The sequence below is a fragment of the Bos grunniens genome, chromosome 9, assembly GCF_055505025.1.
Source record: "Bos grunniens cultivar Pamir isolate PY7600 chromosome 9, Bosgru_T2T1.0, whole genome shotgun sequence".
NCBI lineage: Eukaryota > Metazoa > Chordata > Mammalia > Artiodactyla > Bovidae > Bos > Bos grunniens.
The window spans coordinates 63,508,839-63,536,820 of record NC_141173.1 but is presented as its reverse complement, the minus strand read 5'-3'; the positions used below and the strand labels follow the sequence as shown (position 1 = coordinate 63,536,820).

The window sequence follows — 27,982 nt, the reverse complement described above, 5'->3', positions numbered from 1 at the left end:
AGTTGCTAAGTAAGTTAACAATTTAATCTAGACTCCAGGAGGGAGCAGCTGCTTAAATCTTCCCAAATCCAGTGCCCAGACCTTCTATGGGCAGGGGCTTTCAGTACCATTCTTTACCACTAGGCATATAACCACTACCTAACCATGGTGAATCATTTAATCTTGATAAGCCTCTAGTATTGTCTTCAAACCTTGAATCTCTTCTGCTTTCTCAAACTTGAACTTTTCTTAAAACTACTTTTTCTAGTCCTAAGAGTGTTTTAACTGTACATAGTAAAAGACAACTTTAATTATGATCAGAAATCCAAATTATACAAACTTTGTTTGCTGTGCTGTTTGTAATAAAATAATTCCACCAGCCCCTTTTGGGGAAACCTTCAAACGGATCCATGAATACAAGCCATTTAAGACACGGTTTTACACTCACAAAGATATACTGGGTAAGTGAGTTTGCTGGTTTTCTTTGTCCTAATGTTTCATAGCATTGTATGTTATTCTTGTTGTATAGACTTTGATCAGCTGTCCTAATCAAAGCTCCTTGTCCTGCAGATGTGTCTGTTTGGCATGAGAAGAATATGGGTTGAAATCCTGCTTCTCCACTTTCCAGTTGTGTGCCTTGGCAGGATACTTAGCCTCTCAATCTGTCTCCTTATATGTAAACAGGGATGTTAATATAATACTTTTCTTGCAGGTTTCTTCTGAGGCTTTAATGAAATATTCATACCTATTCTAAAGCCTGGCACATAATAGTAACTTGGAGTTCTTTTTGCCCTTGCCCATCCTTGAGCACTTTCCATACACGTAGGAGAGAAATATCTCTAAGTAACACCTTAATAAACAGATGAAAGAAACTGTGTTCTTTGTTAGTACTGGTGACATAAAATAGATTATAAATAGCACGAGAATATGTACTGTGTATATACTTCTTTTATCTTTTAAGTCCTTTTGTATTTAAAAACATTTTAAGTATAGCTGATTTATGACGTTTCAGGTGTACAGAAAAGTGATTCAGTTTTATATATACATATACTATTATATTCAATATATTTTATATTAAATTATATATATATGTTCTCTTTCAGATTATTATCCATTATAAGTTATTATAAGCTATTGAATATAGTTCCCTGTGCCATACAGTAGGTCTTTGCTTACCTATATTATATATAGTAGTATTATCTGTTATCCCCAACTTCCTAATTTATCTCTTCCCCCTATATATGCACTTCTAATAAGCAAATCAAATTTTAATTTCAGGTTTCCTTTTCTCCTCATTCCTGTCAGGTTTTCAGTCAGGTTTTAAGCCTTGGAAGTGTTTTCCTAAGTACTCTCAAACTACTTCTCAAATCCTGTCTTCCTTTAATGTGTTAAATTAGTGGTGATTAAATTTTACTCCTGATCTTTGAAAATGTAAAAAGCTATAGAATGGAGAGTGTTTTGAAAAAAAAAAAAAAACTAAAATGTGGAGGGAGATCAAATTGGGATCATCCTCTAAAAATATCAATACCAAAATTGATTACTGATTTTAACTTCTAGTAACTGTTTAGTGTGACTTATTAATTATGATCTCTATAATGATTTGGCTTTTTACACTCAGAACAGTGGATATCCATTTTTAGATATGTTTTTTTTGGTTGATTCCTTATGCCTCCTAGTATATCTGAATCGAAACATTAAGTGGATAAATTAAAACATGTGTCAATGCTAATAAGTATTGCAGAGGGTAGTTCTCAACATTGGCAGTGTTCTACAGAATTTTTAAATCCAAACACAAACGTCATTGGATTTAATACTGTTATGAAGTCCAAATTCATTCTACTCACTGCATGAGAGGCCAGTAAATCAGGAGATGAGTTGTTGGGGCAAAGAAGAACGACTTTATTCAGAAAGCCAGCAAACAGAGATGGCAGATTAATGTGCCAAAGAACCTTCTTACTCCTTTCAGAATGCAGACATTTTTCATATTAAAAGGGGAGGAGGGGTGAGTTGGTTGGTGCAAACTTCTTGGTGCAGGAATCCTTTGTTCTTGTAATTGTCCATTATGGGTCAGTTCATGATGTTCCTGTAAACCTCCAGCAAGACAAATCTTATTCTCTGTTCTGCAGCTTTTCGGCTCTACATGAATGGAAAAGCGTTATACCTTTAAAGGTCAGAACCTTGAGAGCAGGCTACCCTGTATATTTCAGGCTATAGGCAACATTCTTCACTCTAAGCAAAAGCAATTGAATACAAAGGTTAAAGTAAATGAAAACATCTAATATGGAGTCAGGTTTGTTCTTCCCTATTACAATACTAATCCAATACAGACCCACTAAATTAGAACCTTCAGAATTGGCCCTCAGCATGTGGGCTTTTAAAAAACTTTGCCAATATTTTTTACATATTTAATAGATTTTTATTTGGAAATAGTTGAAGACATTTTAAAAATAGAACAGAGTTCCCACCTAGGTTCTCTCACTGATGCCTTACATAACACTGGTACATTGTCAAAACCAGGAAATTGGTGTTGGAGCAATACTGTTAAGTTAGGTGCAGACCTTATTTGTTCTTTTTTCCTTGGTGTGTAGTTTTATTAAATTTATCACATGTAGATTCATGTAACCATCACTACAGTCATAACACAGAAATATTTCTTCACCACAGAGAAACTCGCTCATGTTACCTCTTAATACCTCCTCATTTAAACTCCTGGCAACCACTAATCTGTCCTCAGTCACTATAATTAAAGCTCTTTGACAATATTTTATATAAAAAAAAATATATATATATATAATATACTATATTCTCTATATATCCTGTGTGTGTGTGTGTGTATAATCATACAGTATGTAACTCTTTGACTTTTTTCACTCAGCATGCCCTTAAGATACAAGTTATTCTTCATATTAATAGTGTGTTCCTTTTTTCAGCATTTTAAAAAAGCTATGCAGGGATCCTGTTGTACAGTTAGGGTGGAGAATGACTAATACAAAGTACTGGAACTTATGTATAAAAAAGGATAATAGCAGCCCACACTTGTATCACATTTTTATGAAGTGCAAAACTTTGCCAGTCCATGCTTAGTCCTATGTCTTTCTAAGTCTTTTGTAATTATCTCTTCACAATGTTGGGCCTGTGTAGTATATGTCCATCCTCCTCATAGTATTCACTGCTTTATACTTTTAGACTCACTGATAATCTAGTAGCAAAGACTGTTAAATCAATGCCAATTAATATGTATTTCAGTTGCAGGTGACAGAAACACAACTCAGACTAGACTATTTATAAAAGAGGATTTCTTGACCCTTGTAACAGTGGTACCCAAGAGGGATCTGGGACCAGGGCTGTCAGTCTGTCCACACTTGCTGTCTCCATGCGTTGGCTTAGTTGTTTTACTGCTGCAGCCAAGCTGACTCCAGCAACTGAGAAAGGAGTGAAAGTGGTTCCAAACTGCCCTAATCATCTTGATATCTCCAGCTTAGAAACCTTAGAGGAAAAGAGCTTTGTTCTCCTTATAGCCTTATATAAAATAAGAAAGAGTGTGTTTGGCCAGGCTTGAGTCTGTGCTCCAGTTAACGGGGCTTGGAAGGTGGGGAGCATGTGATGGGCCAAGCAGGTTGGCTGCTGTGATTGGCAGCCCCAGAACAGGTGAGGGAGGAAGTTCTTGAGGAAAATGGGTCCTGTTACCAGAAGGAGAAAATAAAGTCTGTCACTGTTTCCTCATCTAAAATAAAGTGACAGACTTTATTTTCTTGGGCACCAAAATCACTGCAGATGGTGACTGTAGCCATGAAACTCAAAGACATTTGCTCCTTGGAAGAAAAGCTATGGCAAACCTGGACAGGGGCTGGTGCACTGGGACGACCCAGAGGGAGGGTATGGGGAGGGAGGAGGGTTCAGGATGGGGAACACAGGTATACCTGTGGCGGATTCATTTCGATATTTGGCAAAACTAATACAATATTGTAAAGTTTAAAAATAAAATAAAATTAAAAAAAAAAAAAGCACAAACATTACTTTGCCAACAGAGTTACATCTAGTCAAAGCTGTGGTTTTTCCAGTAGTCAGGTGTGGATGTGAGAGTTGGACCATAAAGACGGCTGAGTGCTGAAGTATTGATGCTTTTGAACTGTGGTGTTGGAGAAAACTCTTGAGAGTCCCTTGGGCTGCAAGGAGTCCAAACCAGTCAATCCTAAGGGAATTCAATCCTGAATATTCATTGGAAGGACTGATGCTGAAGTTCCTATACTTTGGGCACCTGATGTGAAGAACTGACTCATTGGAAAAGATCCTGATGGTGGGAAAGATTGAAGGCAGGAGAAGGGGACGACAGAGGATGAGATGGCTGGATGGCATCACCGCCTCAGTGGACATGAGTTTGAGCAAGCTCCGGGAGCTGCAGTCCATGGGGCAGCAAAGAATCAGACATGACTGAGTGACTGAACAACAACTAGATGTGTGGGTTGTGGTGAAGGGGACTGAGTCCATCCAGGTCTCACCGTGCTGTGAGCTCCTTCCTAATCAGTTGGGGGAATAACTTCCCTCTTTCACTGGTGTCTTTAGAGATTGAAACTTCCCAAAATGATCTCTTAGATAACTCTAGTAAATAACTTGATAGCAGTGAAAAAGAAAGCCAAGATACAGTCCGTGGATATATGTGATTTTTTTTCCTCTTCCACTCCACAGATATTGGGAAAGATATTCTGAATAAGGAAGAGCAATTTCAAGAGGATGCACTCAAAGAACGTATTGCACAGGCAGAAGCTGATATATGGGCTAAGGTAAAGGAAACCGGAAATCTGCCTGCGTGCCTCTTGGCAGTTCTTTCTCTTTGGGGATTTGTATATGCTAGAGTCAGGCAGGGCTGACTTTGAATGCTGGTCATCTGTGGGGCAGGTTCTTCAGCTCTGTAGTCTTGGCATCTTCAAATGTGAAAGAGGAATAATAATACTCTCTAGAATTATTGAGAAAGTTCAATGAAATGACATGCCCAGCACACATAGATGCTGAGTAAGAAGCAGAAATCATCAGGAGCTTCCATCCTTTAAAATTGCCCCTGTGTGTGGATGACTCTGGCTCCCTTTATTCTCATTGAATTAAAACTTCAAAAAAAGATATTCTTGTTGATAATTGTTTATTCAGTTCAGTTCAGTCGCTCAGTTGTGTCCAACTCTTTGTGACCCCATGAATTGCAGCACGCCAGGCCTCCCTGTCCATCACCATCTCCCGGAGTTCACTCAGACTCACGTCCATCGAGTCAGTGATGCCATCCAGCCATCTCATCCTCTGTCGTCCCCTTCTCCTCCTGCCCCCAATCCCTCCCAGCATCAGTCTTTTCCAATGAGTCAACTCTTCGCATGAGGTGGCCAAAGTACTGGAGTTTCAGCTTTAGTATCATTCCTTCCTAAGAACACCCAGGGTTGATCTCCTTTAGGATGGACTGGTTGGATTTCCTTGCAGTCCAAGAGACTCTCAAGAGTCTTCTCCAACACCACAGTTCAAAAGCATCAATTCTTCAGTGCTCAGCTTTCTTCACAGTCCAACATACATGACCACAGGAAAAACCATAGCCTTGACTAGACGAACCTTTGTTGGCAAAGTAATGTCTCTGCTTTTCAATATGCTTATTGCTTAATATTTAATATGTAGACCATCAATTTGTTCAGCGTGTAGTACCCCAAGTGGCTTTTTTTCCAAATACTGCATCGTAGCTGAGTCTCTTTTTTCAAGCCTCTCCCAGCTCCTCTTTGCTCCAAAGTCCACATGACTGCTGAAGGCCATGGGAGCAATTTGAGCGCCTTGGAGCTCACAGTCAGATCCCAGACACTTCAATAAGGCAAAACCTGTATCCTCCAGCTCCCATTTCTTCCAGTAAGAAAGAAAAGGCTATATGTGACTTCCCTAAAGCAGATTAACACTTCTTGAGAGCAGGATAAGCCACAATGCTTAGAAGTTATTTCTCAGTTTCTCTACAATATAGACATCATAGCAAAGAGTATTGGAATTGTCCAGTATTAGTTCCAGCAAAAGCTTTGTATGAAAGTCCTCCAAAAGTACAAAATGCTTCAGTGTGAAGGGTAATAGATATAAAAGTCTTAGTAGGCATTTATCCTTATCAATAAAAATACAATTTAAATTGACTGTGAGCCATTAATTATATTCCCTAATACAAGGGAATGCTTTTGTGAATAATGTACAATTTAAATATAAGTTTATCTAATGTTCTGGGCATTCTTTTCAAATAAAATAATGAAACATCTTTCTGAAGACCCTGATGCAGGGGTCACCCTGCTTATTTAACTTATATGCAGAGTACATCATGAGAAATGCTGGGCTGGAAGAAGCACAAGCTGGAATCAAGATTGCTGGGAGAAATATCAATAACCTCAGATATGCAGATGACACCACCCTTGTGGCAGAAAGTGAAGAGGAACTAAAGAGCCTCTTAATGAAAGTGAAAGAGGAGAGTGAAAAAGTTGGCTTAAAACTCAACATTCAGAAAACGAAGATCATGGCATCCGGTCCCATCACTTCATGGGAAATAGATGGGGAAACAGTGGAAACAGTGACAGACTTTATTTTTTTTTGGCTCCAGAATCACTGCAGATGGTGATTGCAGCCATGAAATTAAAAGACGCTTGCTCCTTAGAAGAAAAGCTATGACCAACCTAGACAGCATATTAAAAAGGAGAGACATTACTTTGCCAACAAAGGTCCATCTAGTCAAGGCTATGGTTTTTCCTGTGGTCATGAATGGATGTGAGAGTTGGACTATAAAGAAAGCTGAGCGCCGAAAAATTGGTGCTTTTGAACTGTGGTGTTGGAGAAGACTCTTGAGAGTCTCTTGGACTGCAAGGAAATCCAACCAGTCCATCCTAAAGGAGATCAGTCCTGAGTGTTCATTGAAAGGACTGATGTTGAAGCTGAAACTTCAATACTTTGGCCACCTGATGCGAAGAACTGACTCATTGGAAAAGACCCTGATGCTGGGAAAGATTGAAGGCAGAAGGAGAAGGAGACAACAGAGGATGAGATGGTTGGATGGCATCACCAACTCAGTGGCCATGAGTTTGAGTAGACTCCGGGAGTTGGTGATGGACAGGGAGGCCTGGTGTGCTACAGTCCATGGGATCGCAAAGAGTCAGACACAACTGAGCAACTGAACTGAACTGAACTGATGCAGGGGATCTGGGGTGGTACTCAACCTCCCTTCTCAGCAAATTTTTGACTTTGTGCATTTTTCTACTTCTCTGTATTTTCCATAATTTCTTGGATGAGCCTACATTACTTTGATAGTTAGTCAACAAGAAATAGAGTGCCAAATTAAAAAGACCACCCAGCAGCCTGCAGTAAAGCTCTCCTGGGCAGCTCCTGAAACAGTAATGTTAGCCAGAGGCTAGGGCTGTGTTAGGGACATCTCTGCCTGAGACAGTGTGCTGTGGGAGGTCTGAGATGGGAACAGAGCCAGTTAGTGGGGCCCCATGGTGGTGGCTAATTTCATTAAGCATGAAAATCTGATGTATATTAACAAATAAATGAACTCTCTTTCAAAGGCCGATGAACGCCAAAGACAAGCAGTGAAGAAAGCCCTCGAAGAAGCAAATGACATGTACAAAATGCAAATCCAGTTTCTGAAAGAGGAACATGAAAAAGAGTTAAAGGTTTTTTAAAAAATTATTATTCGGGTATAATTGCTTTACAGTTTTGTGTTAGTTCCTGCTGTACCACAACGTGAATCATCTCTAAGTATACATACATCCCTTCCTTGAGTCTCCCTCCCATCCACCCCCCAGCCCAGCCCTCTAGGTCATCACAGGGCACCAAGCCGACTTTCCTGTGCTGTGCAGCAGCTTCCCACATGGTGGTGTATATATGTCATTGCTACTCTCCCAATTCATCCCACCCTCCTCTTCCCCTGCTGCGTCCACTTGTCTCCTGAGATTTACAGGTTTTTATAGTGGCCTGTTTGTTGTCTTTTAAGAAGTACTTAAGTTTGTTAAAAGCTCTGGCAAGGGAATGGGAGAAAAACAATCATACAGAAAGTCTAGATGAGTATTTTATGGAGGTTGGTTGGGAGGCCCAGGATTTTTACAGAAGAAATCCTGGACTCTATGGCAAGAGTGATGATTGGGTACAGGAGAATCCCTTTGACATAATGAACCATAATGAATGTCCTTGGATGAGCCCAAACCTTTATGGGGTTAGATATGAAGGAGGCACCCCTGCCTGTCAGTCTCCACATCTCTTGTCACTGGCTCTCCTCCTCTTACTGCCCTTTCTCTGGATCCTCAAACCTGTACTCACCAACCTCTTTCCCACCTTGGAGACCTTGTCAGAATGTTCTTCCTGCACTTCATCAGACACCCAGCATCACTGGTCAAGGGAAGCCTTACCCAATCAGCTGTGTGCTGACACCCAGCATCCCTACCCAGCACTGGTGTAGGTACATAGATGGGAGGATTGATTACTTGTTGAATGTCTGGTCACCACACTCCTGCAGTCTCCACAAGGACACATCTGACTCACTATCACCCTTATCCAGGGGCCAGTGTGGTGCCCTGACTTTGTAAGTGCGAAAACAGGCTGGACAGAGGAAGCAGGCTCGATTGCATCCTTCTCCCTAAATTTGCATTTACTGTGGTTATGAGAGAGACCCCTGAGCTGTTTCTCAGGTATTTCCTGCAGGATCAGAAGTCACACGAGGGAAACTCTGCAGGCTGTACCTGGTACCATTACACAACTGCACAACTTGCGGTAGTTAGTAAACTATCAAGGCAGAGCCCCAGGGTTCCTCACACAGTTCAGTCCAACAGCTGCTCAAAGGAAAAGCACACAGCACTCCTTTCACATGTGGGTCATGGGAACGACAGGACACAGTCCCAGGTCATAATTCCTGGGCAGAGGCTGGAGGGAAAGCAACAGAAGTGTGGCCGCAGTTTGGCCTCATTTAGCAAGAACATAACTCACAAACAGTTCAGGGACCACAGGCCCATTTGTCCATTGTCAACACCATGCACACCTGTCATTGATCAGCTCTGTACTAGGGAGGTTAAATGGACCATCCTTGCCCTCAGAAAACTTGCTAGTAGGAAAGAGAGCTCCATCCCAGGGCTCCTGAAGCGTGGTGGGCCCTCCCTACCTGACTACAGGGGCCATGGTCCCTGAGGGGCTGGCTGCAGTGGACCACTGCCCATCCTTGATTTCAGTTCAAAACATGAGGAGCATTTATAGCATGTCTGGAGAGGCCTGCTGCTCACCCAGCAGGGACAGAACGGCCACACCGGTTCTTGAACAGTGAAATACTTCTCTATCAGTTGATAAATCACCATGCCCAAGCCCGCCCTGGACTTCCCCAACCAACAATTTCAAGGGGTAACCATTTCCATAGGTGTGGAGGCCTTATGTCCCTGCTCTGTGCTGCAACCAGAGGACAGACATTTTAAACATCACTGCTGGCATTTGGTTGTGACAACACAAGGTAACTTAAATGTGATTCCTGTTTCCAGGAGCTCACATCACAGTCTTGCTTTAAGTCATTTGGTGGTACCCCGTATAGTCTTTTTTTTTATTTTTTTTTATTTTTAAACTTTATAATATTGTATTGGTTTTGCCAAATATTGAAATGAATCCACCACAGGTATACATGTGTTCCCCATCCTGAACCCTCCTCCCTCCTCCCTCCCCATATCATCCCTCTGGGTCGTCCCAGTGCACCAGCCCCAAGCATCCAGTATCGTGCATCGAACCTGGACTGGCAATTCGTTTCATACATGATCGTATACATGTTTCAACGCCATTCTCCCAAATCTTCCCACCCTCTCCCTCTCCCACAGAGTCCATAAGACTGTTTTATCATCAGTGTCTCTTTTGCTGTCTCGTATACAGGGTTATTGTTACCATCTTTCTAAATTCCATATATATGTGTTAGTATACTGTATTGGTGTTTTTCTTTCTGGCTTACTTCACTCTGTATAATAGGCTCCAGTTTCATCCATCTCATTAGAACTGATTCAAATGAATTCTTTTTAATGGCTGAGTAATACTCCATTGTGTATATGTACCACCGCTTTCTTATCCATTCATCCATGTCCTGGCTATTATAAACAGTGCTGCGATGAACATTGGGGTACACGTGTCTCTTTCCCTTCTGGTTTCCTCAGTGTGTATGCCCAGCAGTGGGTTTGCTGGATCATAAGGCAGTTCTATTTCCAGTTTTTTTAAGGAATCTCCACACTGTTCTCCATAGTGGCTGTACTAGTTTGCATTCCCACCAACAGTGTAAGAGGGTTCCCTTTTCTCCACACCCTCTCCAGTGTTTATTGCTTGTAGACTTTTGGATCGCAGCCATTCTGACTGGCGTGAAATGGTACCTCATACTGGTTTTGATTTGCATTTCTCTGATAATGAGTGATGTTGAGCATCTTTTCATGTGTTTGTTAGCCACCTGTATGTCTTCTTTGGAGAAATGTCTATTTAGTTCTTTGTCCCATTTTTTGATTGGGTCATTTATTTTTCTGGGGTTGAGCTGTAGGAGTTGCTTATATATTTTTGAGATTAGTTGTTTGTCAGTTGCTTCATTTGCTATTATTTTCTCCCATTCTGAAGGCTGCCTTTTCACCTTGCTAATAGTTTCCTTTGTTGTGCAGAAGCTTTTAAGTTTAATTATGTCCCATTTGTTTATTTTTGCTTTTATTTCCAGTATTCTGGGAGGTGGGTCATAGATGATCCTGCTGTGATGTATGTCGGAGAGTGTTTTGCCTATGTTCTCCTCTAGGAGTTTTATAGTTTCTGGTCTTACGTTTAGATCTTTAATCCATTTTGAGTTTATTTTTGTGTATGGTGTTAGAAAGTGCTCTAGTTTCATTCTTTTACAAGTGGTTGACCAGTTTTCCCAGCACCACTTGTTAAAGAGATTGACTTTTTCCCATTGTATATTCTTGCCTCCTTTGTCAAAGATAAGGTGTCCATAGGTGTGTGGATTTATCTCTGGGCTTTCTATTTTGTTCCATTGATCTATATTTCTGTCTTTGTGCCAGTACCATACTGTCTTGATGACTGTGGCTTTGTAGTAGAGCCTGAAGTCAGGTAGGTTGATTCCTCCAGTTCTATTCTTCTTTCTCAAGATAGCTTTGGCTATTCGAGGCTATTTGTATTCAAACAAATTGTGAAATTATTTGTTCTAGCTCTGTGAAGAATACCATTGGTAGCTTGATAGGGATTGCATTGAATCTATAAATTGCTTTGGGTAGTATACTCATTTTCACTATATTGAGTCTTCCAATCCATGAACATGGTATATTTCTCCACCTATTAGTGTCCTCTTTGATTTCTTTCACCAGTGTTTTATAGTTTTCTATATATAGGTTTTTAGTTTCTTTAGGTAGATATATTCCTAAGTATTTTATTCTTTCCGTTGCAATGGTGAATGGAATTGTTTCCTTAATTTCTCTTTCTGTTTTCTCATTATTAGTGTATAGGAATGCAAGGGATTTCTGTGTGTTGATTTTATATCCTGTAACTTTACTATAATCATTGATTAGTTCTAGTAATTTTCTGGTGGAGTCTTTAGGGTTTTCTGTGTACAGGATCATGTCATCTGCAAATAGTGAGAATTTTACTTCTTCTTTTCCAATTTGGATTCCTTTTATTTCTTTTTCTGCTCTGATTGCCATGGCCAAAACTTCCAAAACTATGTTGAATAGTAATGGTGAAAGTGGGCACCCTTGTCTTGTTCCTGACTTTAGAGGAAATGCTTTCAATTTTTCACCATTGAGGATAATATTTGCTGTGGGTTTGTCATATATAGCTTTTATTATGTTGAGGTATGTTCCTTCTATTCTTGCTTTCTGGAGAGTTTTTATCATAAATGGATGTTGAATTTTGTCAAAGGCTTTCTCTGCATCTATTGAGATAATTACATGGTTTTTATTTTTCAATTTCTTAATGTGGTGTATTACATTGATTGACTTGCGGATATTGAAGAATCCTTGCATCCCTGGGATAAAGCCCACTTGGTCATGGTGTATGATCTTTTTAATGTGTTGTTGGATTCTGATTGCTAGAATTTTGTTAAGGATTTTTGCATCTATGTTCATCAGTGATATTGGCCTGTAGTTTTCTTTTTTTGTGGGATCTTTGTCAGGTTTTGGTATTAGGGTGATGGTGGCCTCATAGAATGAGTTTGGAAGTGTACCTTCCTCTGCAATTTTCTGGAAGAGTTTGAGTAGGATAGGTGTTAGCTCTTCTCTAAATTTTTGGTAGAATTCAGCTGTGAAGCCGTCTGGACCTGGGCTTTTGTTTGCTGGAAGATTTCTGATTACAGTTTCAATTTCCGTGCTTGTGATGGGTCTGTTAAGATTTTCTATTTCTTCCTGGTCCAGTTTTGGAAAGTTGTACTTTTCTAAGAATTTGTCCATTTCTTCCACGTTGTCCATTTTATTGGCATATAATTGTTGATAGTAGTCTCTTATGATCTTTTGTACTTCTGTGTTGTCTGTGTGATCTCTCCATTTTCATTTCTAATTTTATTGATTTGATTTTTCTCCCTTTGTTTCTTGATGAGTCTGGCTAATGGTTTGTCAATTTTATTTATCCTTTCAAAGAACCAGCTTTTGGCTTTGTTGATTTTTGCTATGGTCTCTTTTGTTTCTTTTGCATTTATTCTGCCCTTATTTTTAAGATTTCTTTCCTTCTACTAACCCTGGGATTCTTCATTTCTTCCTTTTCTAGTTGCTTTAGGTATAGAGTTAGGTTATTTATTTGACTTTTTTCTTGTTTCTTGAGGTATGCCTGTATTGCTAGGAACTTTAGGACTTTAGTCCCTTAGGACTGCTTTTACAGTGTCCCACAGGTTTTGGGTTGTTGTGTTTTCATTTTCATTTGTTTCTATGCAAATTTTGATTTCTTTTTTGATTTCTTCTGTGATTGTTGGTTATTCAGCAGCGTGTTGTTCAGCCTCCATATGTTGGAATTTTTAATAGTTTTTATCCTGTAATTGAGATCTAATCTTACTGCATTGTGGTCAGAAAAGATGCTTGGAATGATTTCTATTTTTTTGAACTTACCAAGGCTAGGTTTATGGCCCAGGATGTGATCTATCCTAGAGAAGGTTCCATGTGCGCTTGAGAAAAAGGTGAAATTCATTGTTTTGGGATGAAATGTCCTATAGATATCAATTAGGTCTAACTAGTCTATTGTATCGTTTAAAGTTTGTGTTTCCTTGTTAATTTTCTGTTTAGTTGATCTATCCACAGGTGTGAGTGGGGTATTAAAGTCTCCCACTATTATTGTGTTATTGTTAATTTCTCCTTTCATACTTGTTAGCATTTGTCTTACATATTGCGGTGCTCCTGTGTTGGCTGCATATATATTTATAATTGTTATATCTTCTTCTTGGATTGATCCTTTGATCATTATGTAGTGACTGTCTTTGTCTCTTTTCACAGCCTTTGTTTTAAAGTCTATTTGATCTGATATGAGTATTGCTACTCATGCTTTCTTTTGGTCCCTATTTGCATGGAAAATCTTTTTCCAGCCCTTCACTTTCAGTCTGTATGTGTCCCCTGTTTTGAGGTGGGTCTCTTGTAGACAACATATGTAGGGGTCTTATTTTTGTATCCATTCAGCCAGTTTTTGTCTTTTGGTTGGGACATTCAACCCATTTATGTTTAAGGTAATTACTGATAAGTATGATCCCATTGCCATTTACTTTATTGTTTTGGGTTCGAATTTATACATCCTTTTTGTGTTTCCTGTCTAGAGAATATCCTTTAGTATTTATTGGAGAGCTGGTTTGGTGGTGCTGAATTCTCTCAGCTTTTGCTTGTCTATAAAGCTTTTGATTTCTCCTTCATATTTGAATGAGATCTTTGCTGGGTACAATAATCTGGGCTGTAGGTTATTTTCTTTCATCACTTTAAGTATGTCTTGCCATTCCCTCCTGGCTTGAAGAGTTTCTATTGAAAGATCAGCTGTTTTCCTTATGGGAATTCCCTTGTGTGTTATTTGTTGTTTTTCCCTTGCTGCTTTTAATATTTGTTCTTTGTGTTTGATCTTTGTTAATTTGATTAATATATGTCTTGGGGTGTTTCGCCTTGGGTTTATCCTGTTTGGGACTCTCTGGGTTTCTTGGACTTGAGTGATTATTTCCTGCCCCATTTTAGGGAAGTTTTCAACTATTATCTCCTCAAGTATTTTCTCATGGTCTTTCTTTTTGTCTTCTTCTTCTGGGACCCCTATGATTCGAATGTTGTAGCGTTTGATATTGTCCTGGAGGTCTCTGAGATTGTCCTCATTTCTTTTAATTCGTTTTTCTTTTTTCCTCTCTGATTCATTTATTTCTACCATTCTATCTTCTAATTCACTAATCCTATCTTCTGCCTCTGTTATTCTACTATTTGTTGCCTCCAGAGTGTTTTTAATTTCATTTATTGCATTATTCATTATATATTGACTCTTTTTAATTTCTTCTAGGTCCTTGTTAAACCTTTCTTGCATCTTCTCAATCCTTGTCTCCAGGCTATTTATCTGTGATTCCATTTTGATTTCAAGATTTTGGATCAATTTCACTATCATTATTCAGAATTCTTTATCAGGTAGATTCCCTATCTCTTCCTCTTTTGTTTGGTTTGGTGGGCATTTATCCTGTTCCTTTATCTGCTGGGTATTCCTCTGTCTCTTCATCTTGTTTAATTGCTGAGTTTGTGGTGTCCTTTCTGTATTCTGGCAGTTTGTGGAGTTCTCTTTATTGTGGCATTTCCTCACTGTGTGTGGGTTTGTACAGGTGGCTTGTCAAGGTTTCTTGGTTAGGGAAGCTTGTGTCAGTGTTCTGGTGGGTGGAGCTGTATTTCTTCTCTCTGGAGTGCAATGAAGTGTTCAGTAATGAGTTATGAGATGTCTATGGTTTTGGGGTGACTTTGGGCAGCCTGTATCTTGGAGCTCAGGGCTGTGTTCCTTGCTGCTGGAGAATTTGTTTGGTATGTTTTGCCCTGGAACTTGTTGGCCGTTGTGTGGTGCTTGGTTTCAGTGTCGGTATGGAGGCGTTTGATGAGCTCCTGTCAATTAATGTTCCCGGGAGTCAGGAGTTCCCTGGAGTCAGGGTTTGGACTTAAGCCTCCTGCTTCCAGTTATCGGTCTTATTTTTACAGTAGTTTCAAAACTTCTCCTTCTATACAGCACCATTGATAAAACATCTACGTTAAAGATGAAAAGTTTCTCTGCCGTGAGGGTCACCCAGAGAGGTTCACAGCGTTACATGGAGAAGAGGAGAGGGAGGAGGGAGTTAGAGGTGACCCAGATGAGATGAGGTGGAATCAATAGAGGAGAGAGTGGGCTAGCCAGTAATCACTTCCTTATGAAACTCCACAACTGGACCTCTCAGAGATGTTCACGGAGTTATACAGAGAAGAGAAGAAGGAGGAAGGAGGCAGAGGTGGCCAGGAGGATAAAAGGGGGGAATGAAAAGGAGGGAGACAGATCCAGCCAGTAATCAGTTCCCTAAGTGTTCTCCACCGTCTGGAACACACAGAAATTCACAGAGTTGGGTAGAGTAGAGAGGGGTTAGGGAGGAGACACAGGCGACCTGGTGGAGAAAAAGGAGAGTCCAAAGGGAGAGAGAGCAGTCAAGCCAGTAATCTCACTCCCTAGTGAAAAATGGGTCCTGAAGATTGGGTTCTTAAAGGTACAAAATTGGTAACAAATACATAAAAGCAAAAATTAAAAATCTAGAGTAGAGTTTGGAATTTCAAAAATACAATGTTAAAGAAAAGAAGAAGGAAAAGAGAGAAAAACAAACAAAAACAAAGTCACAAAAATTATAAAGAAAATTTAGATATAAAATTGATAACAAATACCAAAAAGCAAAAGTTAAAAATCTAGAGTAGAGTTTGGAATTTCAAAAATACAATGTTAAAAAAAAAAGAAGAAGAAAAAGAAAGAGGAAAAAAACAAACAAACAAAAACAAACAAAGTTGCAAAAATTATAAAGAAAATATAGGTACAAAATTGATAACAAATACCAAAAAGCATAAATTAAAAATCTAGAGTTGAGTTTGGAATTTCAGGTATACAATGTTATATAAAAGAAGAAGAGAAAGAAAGAAAAAAAAAGTCACAAAAATTCTATATATATAAAATATATATATATATATATATATATATATATATAGGTACAAAATTGATAACAAATACCAAAAAGCTAAAATTAAAAATCTAGAGTAGAGTTTGGAATTTCAAAAATACAATGTTAAAGAAAAGAAGGAAAAAAAAAAAGGTCAAAATATTATAAAAAATATATATATGAAGTTTGCTTTTAAAAAAATAGGGTCTTTTTTTTTTTCTCAAAGTAATAGTAGGTTATAAAAGTGAAAATTAAAGGAATAATAGAGGACTTAAATTTTTTTTAATTAAAAAAAAAAAAGAAAGAATGATCGTAAAAATAGTAAAAATATATCTAGGACTTTCTCTGGCTTTGTTGTCGGTATTGTGGGTTCAGTTTATTTTCGGCTAGTTCCTTGGTCCGACTTATATTTCTCAAGATCTATAGGCCCCTTCCTACGTAGACGGTACTAACCACAGGGTTTTAATCTATTGCCTGTAGCTTCCAAGGCGGTTCCCTCTGTTATAGCTTCTTCTGTTTGCTGGTCTCTTCAGTGTCTGGTTTCCACTCTGACACAAAGGGGACGGTGGAGGACACTTTCTTTTTAGACTCACTTGTTCAGTCACGCTGTGGGTAGGTAGGGACGCTGCAAACAAATAACACTGGCGTGGGCTCGCAGTGCCTCAGCCACACTGGGTCTGCCCCCGCTCACGGCGCGTGTAGCCTCCCTGCCCACACTGCTCAGGCTCTAGGTTGCTCCGCCGGGAACCATCTGTGGCTGGCCCTGGGCTGCTTGCACCTCCCAGGTCCAAGCTGCTCAGGTTCAGGCACTCGGGTAGTCCTCAGAGGTGCAGGCTCAGTTGGGCCTGCGTTTTGTGCCTTTCCCAGGTCCGAGCAGCTCAGGTGATGAGGTGTTTGGTGAGCGCCAATGCTGCGACTTATCGCCTCCCCGCCACTCGGTTATCTGGGTGTAAAACCGGCGCACCTTCTCAGGTGGATGTTGACCGTCCAGACCCCCAAGAAGTCTTAGTTAGCAAAGAAGTCTGCTTACAGTTTTATAGATAATGTCTCTCTGGGGCTGCGATTGCCCCCTTCCGGCTCTGGCTACCTGTCACCAGAGGGGGACGGTCTGCAGCCGGCTATCTCTGTTCAGTCCTTTGTTCCGTGCGCGGGCCTGGCGGTGTCTTAGGTTAGGGCTGGCTTTTTGTGTGGTAGATATCCCAGTCTGGTTTGCTAGCCCAAATTATTTCGCTCAGATAGCGCCCGGGGTATTCAGGCCAGATTCTTACTCTAAGCGATGCAGCCCGCGCTGCGCCTCCCTGCCCAGCCCCCGCTTGCTAGTGGGTGTGCAGGCATCTGTGCTGCTTCTCTGCTGGGGGAGTTACAGTAGGGCTCGTAATCTGCGGGTTTTAATTGTTTATTTATTTTTCCTCCCTGTTATGTTGCCCTCTGTGCTTCCAAGGCTCCGCACAGATTCGGCAGTGAGAAGGTTTCCTGGTGTTTGGAAACTTCTCTCTTTTTAAGACTCCCTTCCCGGGACGGAACTCCGTCCCTCCCTCTTTTGTCTCTTTTTTTGTCTTTTATATTTTTTCCTACCTCCTTTTGAAGACTTGGGTTGCTTTTCTGGGTGCCTGATGTCCTCTGCCGGCATTCAGAAGTTGTTTTGTGGAATTTACTCGGCGTTTAAACGTTCTTTTGGTGAATTTGAGGGGGAGAAAGTGTTCTCCCCGTCCTACTCCTCCACCATCTTAGCTCCTGCTCCCCCCGTATAGTCTTCAGGGGCTTCCCAGGTGGCTCAGATGGTAAAGAGTCTGTCCACAATGTGGGAGACCTGGGTTTGATCCCTGGGTCGGGAAGATCCCCTGGAAATGGCAACCCACTCCAGTACTCTTCCCTGGAAAATTTTATGGACGGAGGAGCCTGGTAGGCTACAGTCCATGGGGTCACAAAGAGTCGGACACGACTGAGCAACTTCACTTTATCACATATAGTCTTTGGTGGCTCAGTAGTAAAGGATCCGCCTGCCAGCGCAGGGGACACAGGAGATGCAAGTTCGATCCCTGGGTCAGGAAGATCCCCTGGAGCAGGAAATGGCAACCCTTCCCAGTATTTTTGCATGGAAAATTCCACGGACAGAGGAGCCTGGCAGGCTACAGTCCACAGGGTCACAAAGACTCAGACATGACTGACCATGCACACATGCACATGTCTTTGGGTTGAGTTAATCCACTTAGTGTTAAAATAGAAGTCCTAAGAAAATTTAAGGGGGATAGTTAGAGGGAGGTTGGCCTTTCCAAATTATTCCATAAAAGTTTTAGTGACTTTTTTTTCATATAATGAAGATTTGTCTAAGTGGAGTACATAGGGTTGTTTCAGCTGTAAGATCCCTAGACATAGCCCTCATTATTGCTTCTCAGGGGGTGCCTCTGAACCACCTCCCTAGAGTCTCCCTTCCTACAGATTCCTGGTCCCACCTGTCCTACAGAGTCACTGACAGTGTTTTTAACCATGTGCTTCTCATGCCTAAGAAAATTTGAGATTACCAGTACAGAGAGCAGAAAACCAATTTCTAGCACCAAACAGCCTTACATTCTGATACATAGAGCTCACCAGGTACTGCTCTTCTGTGATGCTAAGAATTTGGGATAAGTTTTAGGTGAATTGCTGTGAAACCAAGTTTCCAGGTCTTGTCCAATGGACAGATAGGATTCTGAAAAAGTGCTAATATTATCTTATTCAAATACAATAATATTAAAAAGTAAATAATAAAATGGAAGCTAAGGGAAAATGAGAAGAGGAAATACGAAGTCAGGTGTGAATCCAAGACTCAGAAATGTCAGTAGCCATGAGGTCCTGTGCTGTTATCACAGCTGGGCCTTTGAGCTTTCTGACAGTCAGTTCAAAGAGGAAAGTGCTGCAAATCACCATGTCCCCCAGCTAAAGACAGATTCAAGGCCCAAGATCTTGCTGCCTGTGATACGTCAGAGAAACTTCTCCTGAGGGAGACATGGTGGCATGAAGAAAGATCTGTCACACGTCTGTACAGTCAAGATGATGGATTTGGTGAGGCTGTCTCTTGTCTCATAACAGAGGCCCATTCTCTCAAAATGCACTTCAATAAAAGTAATTTGACTGGAAGGCTTTCTGTTGAATAGGAACACTGCCAAACAGTAGGTCATTGAATTATTTTTTGTAGCTTTAAATAGCTATTGGACATACCATGTGATACAGTAAAATGCTTTCGGTTTCACTAAATCATTACATGAAAGAGGAACGGGATTTTATTCTCTAAATTCAGAACCCAGTCAAAATAAAGGGCTGAGGTATCCTTTTTAAGTTCTGTGATTCAAATAGAAATGTATTACAGTAATACATCATCTTTATAAGGTGCAACCATTTGGCAATCTCAGTTGCTGAAAATGTACTTGAAAACCCAGAAATGATACCTAAGAAGTTGAAATATGCCCTAAGATGTTCAACAGCAGCCTCTGACTACAAGATAAAAACTTAGACTTATTACCCATAGCAGAACCTTCCATACTCTGCTCAGAAATTGTCTCTGGGAGATGGGGAGGGGTTCGAAGGGAGGGAGGAAACTTACTGAACTGTCTGATAAGACTGGACAGAGTTTCTGGAATGAAAACAAACCAGTGAATCTCTGGAAAGACCCCAGCATCATAGCCAGCAATGAAGTGAGAAGCTGGTGGGTGAGAATCCTGCTTTCTGGGCCTAGTTCTTCCAATGACTCACTCTGTGAAATAACTTAATTTCTTTTTTGTTTGTTTTGTTTTTACATTAAAAAATTTTTTATTTTATATTGGAGCATAGTTGATTAGCAATGTTGTATTAGTTTCAGGTGTACTGCAAAGAGATTCAGTTATACATATATTGACACATGGATCTATTGTTTTTCAAATTCTTTTCCCATTTAGGTTATTACAGAATGTTGAACAACTTAGTTTCTGTATGTTCTCTCTTATCCCTAAAATAGAGATACACATTTCCCTTTAAATGAAAATTTTGAAACAACTGGAGAGAATTAACTGCTCCTCCTTTCTGGCATGTATTTCTTTTAGAACAGTGGTTGCAGGATGCAGTTTGGATCTCCTTCAGTAGGCAGAGTCCTGAGGATGGAATTCCAGCCTCCTCCTGCTTGGAGCAGTGGGCCCAGCACTGTATGGTATGGTATGCCTAGCATACCATGCCTTCATTGGGCATTTCCAGGGATACCGGGTTTCCCTTGAGAGCCTGTTGCCCTCAAGTTCTGTTTTGTTTTTGTTTTTTTATCTTTTGGCCACGCTGCACAGCATGTGGGATCTTATTCCTGGACCAAGGATCGAATCTGTGCCTCCTGCATTGGAAGCATGGAGTCTTAACCACTGGATCGCCAGGGAAGTCCCTAGTCCTGGTTTGACAAGTGTCTCCTCTCTTTACCTAGCTGAAGGCTCCATAGGTCCTTCTACAGGAACAAGTGGTGGAACTCTTGTTCCTGTCTCTGTCATGACTGAGGATGGGCTTCTCAAGGTGAATGAGCTGGAATACTCCAGAAGGACAGTGAGGGCATGCAGGCAGCTTCCTGAGACTGCCGTCCTCTGGACTGCTTGCTCAGGTCCCCTCCTACCCAAGAGACTCTCCTGGTCATTATTTCTGCCACTTTCCAGGACTGACTTCCTAAAGCAGAATTGTAGTCTGTATTTCTAATCATGGATAAAGATAATAGGATGCTATAGAATATTTGAAGAATCAAAACATGACCATGACTCAATTACTTTTCCTTTTGCATATCCCTTTTCAATATTATCTGTGTATATGCTTGGACTTCCCTGGTGGCTCAGTGATAAAGAATCCGCCTGCCAATGCAGGAGACCTGGGTTTGATCCCTGGGTTGGGAAGATTCCCCTGGAGAAGGAATGGCAACCCACTCTAGTATTCTTGCCTGGGAAATCCCATAGAGAGAGGAGCCTGGTGGGCTACAGTCCATGGGGTTACAAAACAAGCAGACATGAGTTAGCATCTAAACAACAGCTATAGTATACGTACTTATGCTATATAGTTTGTACGTTTCTGGTTTTACCTAGCATCATTGTAAGTTTCCCATATAGTATATACTCCTTTTCTTTCCTTTTCAATAGTTGTATATTAATAATATTCCATGGTATAGACATACCATTTCAGTTTTTCTTTTTAATTGGGAGATAATTGCTTTATAATGTTGTGTTGGTTTCTGCCATGCAACAATGCAAATCAGTCATAACTATATATATATGTGTGTATATATATATCTCCTCCCTCTTGAGCCTCCCTCCCAACCACTGCCCCCCCAAGTTTTTTTAAACTTTCTTTTTTGGTATTCTTTCACTTTTCTAAACAATTCTTTTTGTATTGAATGAAAAATTCTTTAAATTCTATGGTACTTTACAATTTTCAAAAGTTTCACACACTTGATTTCATACAACCCCATAAAAATCCTCCTTTTCTCCCTCCGCCTGACCTCTTCCCACTGGTAACTTATTTGTTTGATCTCTATATCTATGGATCTGCTTCTTATTGTTCAGATCAGATCAGTCGCCCAGTCATGTCCAACTCTTTGCGACCCCATGAATCACAGCACACCAGGCCTCCCCGTCCATCACCAACTCCCGAAGTTCACTCAGACTCACGTCCATCGAGTCAGTGATGCCATCCAGCCATCTCATCCTCTGTCGTCCCCTTCTCCTCCTGCCCCCAATCCCTCCCAGCATCAGAGTCTTTTCCAATGAGTCAACTCTTCCAATGAGGTGGCCAAAGTACTGGAGTTTCAGCTTTAGCATCATTCCTTCCAAAAAAGTCCCAGGGCTGATCTCCTTCAGAATGGACTGGTTGGATCTCCTTGCAGTCCAAGGGACTCTCAAGAGTCTTCTCCAACACCACAGTTCAAAAGCATCAATTCTTCGGTGCTCAGCTTTCTTCACAGTCCAAACCTCACACCCATACATGACCACAGGGAAAAACCATAGCCTTGACTAGACGAACCTTTTTTGGCAAAGTAATGTCTCTGCTTTTGAATATGCTATCTAGGTTGGTCATAACTTTCCTTCCAAGGAGTAAGCGTCTTTTAATTTCATGGCTGCAGTCACCATCTGCAGTGATTTTGGAGCCCCCAAAAATAAAGTCTGACACTGTTTCCACTGTTTCCCCATCTATTTCCCATGAAGTGATGGGACCAGATGCCATGATCTTCGTTTTCTGAATGTTGAGTTTTAAGCCAACTTTTTCACTCTCCACTTTCACTTTCATCAAGAGGCTTTTTGGTTCCTCTTCACTTTCTGCCATAAGGGTGGTGTCATCTGCATATCTGAGGTGATTGATATTTCTCCCGGCAATCTTGATTCCAGCTTGTGCTTCCTCCAGCCCAGCGTTTCTCATGATGTACTCTGCATAGAAGTTAAATAAACAGGGTGACAATATACAGCCTTGACGGACTCCTTTTCCTATTTGGAACCAGTCTGTTGTTCCATGTCCAGTTCTAACTGTTGCTTCCTGACCTGCATACAGATTTCTCAAGAGGCAGATCAGGTGGTCTGGTATTCCCATCTCTTTCAGAATTTTCCAGTTTATTGTGATCCACACAGTCAAAGGCTTTGGCATAGTCAATAAAGCAGAAATAGATGTTTTTCTGGAACTCTCTTGCTTTTTCCATGATCCAGCGAATGTTGGCAATTTGATCTCTGGTTCCTCTGCCTTTTCTAATTGTTATACACTCTTAAATCATCAGGCTTAATTGGTGTATATTCCATCAGGCAGATAAATTATGATCTGAATACCCTCTTAGTATTCATTTTCAAACATCAAAGCTGTAGCATCTGACCCTGGTTTTCCTGTTGTTTAAGGAAATGGCAACTAGGACCAAGATGCAACTGCATAAAAACTTGGAAGAAGAACTGCAGCGAGAACACCTGGCTGCCGAGCAGCGCATGGTCCACAGGATCCAAAGGATCATGATGGAGTGCCACCGTGAGAAGGTCCAGGCTGTGCAGGAAGCGCGAGAGCAGGAGAGGCTCATGGCCCAGGAAGAGATCCAGTCTCAGAGAAGGTACTCCAGGGAGCACCCCTGCAAATCAGTGTATCCCCTGTCAGAATCACCTTGGAAAGAGGGTAGAGTGGATGCCTTAGATACTTCCTACTTTTTGTGTTTTTACATTTTTATTACAGAATATATCAAACATGGGGAACAGTATATAATATATTGTAGAGTGTGTGTGTGAGAAATGTAAAGAAAAATAACACAAATACTCAAGGGCCTACCAGCCTTTTGAGCGGATTGGAAAGTCTCGTGTTCTTCCTCAACCACCTTTGTTTCCTCTCCTCCTATCTTGCAAGGTAACTACTGCCCTAAAAATTGTGCTTTTCATGCCATATGTCCAATTTTAGGGGAGGCAAGGTATTAAGAAATGTGTTTCCACAAACACATAACGGTCTTCACATCCCCTAGCCCACATGGTACACTACTGTGGATGTGTTACTTTTGGTCTCTTTCTTTTTACACAAGTCATAATGCTATAAACAAAGTTGAGCTTCTAGAAATACAGAGAGAGCAAAATTTACTAAGTCCTGACTCCCTGCTTCCTGCCCACTGTCTCCCAGAGACAATCATTTAAAAGAATGTAGTTCAGTATCCTCCCTTGCTCTTTTGATATATTTGCTCCAAAATCACTGCAGATGGTGACTGCAGCCATGAAATTAAAAGACACTTACTCCTTCGAAGGAAAGTTGTGACCAACCTAGACAGCATATTAAAAAGCAGAGACATTAATTTTCCCAACAAAGATCCGTCTCGTCAAGGTTTTTCCAGTGGTCATGTATGGATGTGAAAGTTGGACTATAAAGAAAGCTGAGCACCAAAGAATTGGTGCTTTTGAACTATGGTGTTGGTGAAGACTCTTTAGAGTCCCTTGGACTGCAAGGAGATCCAGCTAGTCCATCCTAAAGGAGATCAGTCCTGAGTGTTCATTGAAAGGACTAATGTTGAAGCTGAAACTTCAATACTTTGGCCACCTGATGCGAAGAGCTGACTCATTGGAAAAGACCCTGATGCTGGGAGGGACTGGGGGCAGGAGGAGAAGGGGACGACAGAGGATGAGATGGTTGAATGGCATCACCAACTCAATGGAGATGAGTTTGAGTAAACTTCGGGAGTTGGTGATGGACAGGGAGGCCTGGCGTGCTGTGGTCCATAGGGCCGCAAGGAGTCCGACACGACTGAGTGACTGAACTGAACTGCCTTATATATGTGCATAATTTGAAGTAACTTTTACATAAATCAGATCACATATACACTTATTAATATATATGTGAAAAATACCAAAGTAACCATTTTATACATGTAGTGAACATTTGATGGGTTTGGCCAGTTTTAACAGGTCAGCATTCAAGAACCCTAGTACTTATCAGGATCCAGAGGTTCCAAACCTGTTTCTGCATGCTCAGTGACCTGCCCAAGCTCATGTAGCTGACACAGCTGGACCCAAACTGAAACCTCTCTGCTTGGCCTCCTGGTCTAGGACTTGTCTCTTGCTTCACTGCTTGAATTAACAAATCTATTTGTAAACAGTGGAAACAGTGTCAGACTTTATTTTTCTGGGCTCCAAAATCACTACAGATGGTGACTACAGCCATGAAATTAAAAGACGCTTACTCCTTGGAAGGAAAGTTAATGACCAACCTAGATAGCATATTCAAAAGCAGAGACATTACTTTGCCAACAAAGGTTCGTCTAGTCAAGGCTATGGTTTTTCCTGTGGTCATGTATGGATGTGAGAGTTGGACTGTGAAGAAAGCTGAGCACTGAAGAATTGATGCTTTTGAACTGTGGTGTTGGAGAAGACTCTTGAGAGTCCCTTGGACTGTAAGGACATCCAACCAATCCATTCTGAAGGAGATCAGCCCTGGGACTTCTTTGGAAGGAATGATGCTAAAGCTGAAACTCCGTACTTTGGCCACCTCATGCAAAGAGTTGACTCATTGGAAAAGACTCTGATGCTGGGAGGGATTGGGGGCAAGAGGAGAAGGGGATGACAGAGGATGAGATGGCTGGATGGCATCACTGACTCATTGGACATGAGCCTCAGTGAACTCTGGGAGTTGGTGATGGACAGGGAGGCCTGGCGTGCTGCGATTCATGGGGTCGCAGAGTCGGACACAACTGAGCGACTGATCTGATCTGATCTGATTTGTATATAATTAATGGGCAAAATTTCCTTGTTAGAACTGTTTAGAAGAGAGCCAAAAGTAAAATCCTATAGGAAGTATGGATAAATAGGAATGAAGGCTGCAGCCTTGGCTATTTCAGTGGTTCCCTACCTGCATAGTCTGTAAGTCATTGTGAGGTAGAGAAGGAAGAAAATAGAGGATTTGGGGAGAAAGTTAGAGAAGACAGTAACTCCTGAGTGAGTTTTCCAAAGCAGTGGAGGGTGGTTCTCCTCTCCCTCTGCCTCCTGCACTCCATCTCAGGAACTCTGCCCGTCCTAAAGGAACATCTGAGTCTCTCCTCATACTCCCCTGAGCCTCCTGCTCCCTCCTTCACTCCTTAACTTTTGCCCACCTTTGGCCCCTTCCTGCATGAAGTTCAAAGGTGGAAGACTTTCAATGGCCATCTTTCACTGAACCCGTTGACTAAGACTAGGAAACTGCTGTGCCTGTTATGTAAGTATATCCACCTAGAATGTCCATTTTGTTCTTTGATGTGTCCCTAGTGCCTATAAGAGAGCCTGGCACACAGTGGGCATTCTTCAAATAATTGTCAAAGGTTCAAATTTGTTCCAGTCAGCTGAACCCACTCTGCAGCACACCAGATCTCATCTAGAGACTTTGCTAGATTCCAGCATTCTTTAGAACATTTGCAGAAACTAATATGTGGAGTGAATGTGAAAGTCACTCAGTCGTGTCCTACTCGTTGCAACCCCATGGACTATTCAGTCCATAGAATTCTCCAGGCCAGAATACTGGAATGGGTAGACACTCCCTTCCCTTCTCCAGGGGATCTTCCCAACTCAGGGATCGAACCCATGTCTCCCACATTGCAGGTGGGTTCTTTACCAGCTGAGCCACTAAGGAAGCCCACTGTTTAGAATTCCACTGTGGATCTCTTGTTATTCTTGTTCAGTCACTCAGTCGTGTCCACCTCTTTGAGACCCCATGGACTGCAGCACACCTGGCTTCCCTGTCCTTCACTGTCTCCCAGAGTTTGCCCAAACTCATGTTTATTGAGTCAGTGATGCCATCCAACCATCTAATTCTGTCATCCCCTTTTCCTCCTGCCTTCGATCTTTCCCAGCATCAGGGTCTTTTCCAATGAGTTGGCTCTTCACATCAGGTGGCCAAAGTATTGGTGCTTCATCTTCAGCATCAGTCCATCCAATGAATATTCAAGGTTGATTTCCTTTAGATACATTATAATCAGAGGCATATGAATTTGTTCAGCAATGGTTCTCAAAGTATGATCCCAGATCCTTTAGTAGGACACTAAGGTCAAAGCTATTTTCTTAATAGTATTAAGACATGATTTGTCTTTTAACTCCATCTCAGGAGTATATAGTGGCATTTTCCAGGGTTTTATGAGGTGTGATACCTCAACAGATTGAAGCAAATTGAAAATCTAGCTTTTCTCCTATTTAGCCAGACAATAAAGGGTTTTACAGAAATGTAAAATGATGCCACTTTTCTCATCAAAAGATTTTTGATTTACAAAAAAATATTTTTCATACAAGGTAAGCTTTTTATTTTAACATTTAATGGATTTATCCAATATTTCACATGAATTTATAATGCTTGTGAAATGTCTGACTTTAATTTTTGAAAATGTTAGGGTCAGTAGATATAAACTATATATATAAACAAAGGCTCTTTGGGTTTCTTGGTCATTTTAAGAGTGAAAGTGATCTTGAGACCAAAAAGTTTGGCTGTCATAGAATATTGCTCAGATAGAATCAAAATTAAGGCTAAACTCACTTTGTGAGATAGTTTCCTGCTCTCTAACTAAAGGCGAGTAGCTATGTTGATATATAGAAATACTTTCTCTAGGGGTTTGGAGCTCTGACCTTATTTCTTCATCTTTGTAGAACTCTCCATTCATATTTTCTGACCTTGGTAGACTCCCTAAAGTTAGCATTAGTCAGTAGACTGGTGGCTTCACTCTAGCTCACAGCAAGGAAATCCATGTGTTCCTTCCCTGCTCTGAAAAGTACTTTTTGATTGTTAACATCTAATCAAAAGCTCATCTTGACCAGCCTGTCTCAGACTGGGACTCATGTAAACCATACAGTCATGTCTTCTCCATCTGTGGTGAAAGACAAAATCTTTTGGTTTTTAGTGGGTAATCCATCTAACCACTAACATTCAACTCTTACTCTTTTTGATAGAAAGGCCATGGAGGAACTTATGAGTTCTGGTGTCACAGTTGTGAAGGATCAGAAGAAGAGTGTGAACCAACTGATAAAGGAAAAGCAACATGAAATGAACCTCTACTATTGCATGACTCAGAGGCAGAAGCAAGAAGAGGTTCAGGAAGTGCTTCAAGAAGCAGAGAAAACACATCAGGCCAAACTTGGAAGTGTGATGGACAAACTGGTTAACACTCAGGGGGAGCTGCTGTCCATAGCTAAGCAACTGGGAATTATGACGAATTGGAAAGACTTCCTGGAGGAAGAGTTACAGGAAACCAGGGCAGCATTTCAAAAATACATCAACTATACATTTCCAAAGCTCTCACCAGGACACGCAGATTTTATTCTGCCAGAAAGAAAGAAAACACCTTCCAATCTTATTATTCCAGAGAACCAAACAACTCCTGATTAGAAGTCTTCATCTGAAATTTCACTACAAAAGACGCAATTCAAAAAACTAAATAAATTCATTCAAAAACCATGTATG

At 40.9% G+C, this 27,982-nt stretch overlaps 1 protein-coding gene across 1 annotated transcript; it reads left to right on the top strand.

Moving 5' to 3' along the window:
- Positions 1 to 46: 46 nt before the first annotated feature.
- On the top strand, positions 47 to 27,976 carry C9H6orf163 (chromosome 9 C6orf163 homolog). The gene is made up of 5 exons (XM_086317821.1): positions 47 to 440; positions 4,666 to 4,760; positions 7,533 to 7,640; positions 22,945 to 23,147; positions 27,472 to 27,976. Exons 1-5 carry the CDS (start codon positions 293 to 295, stop codon positions 27,905 to 27,907), a joined length of 990 nt encoding a protein of 329 aa, XP_086173947.1. The 5' UTR covers positions 47 to 292; the 3' UTR covers positions 27,908 to 27,976.
- Positions 27,977 to 27,982: the final 6 nt, after the last annotated feature.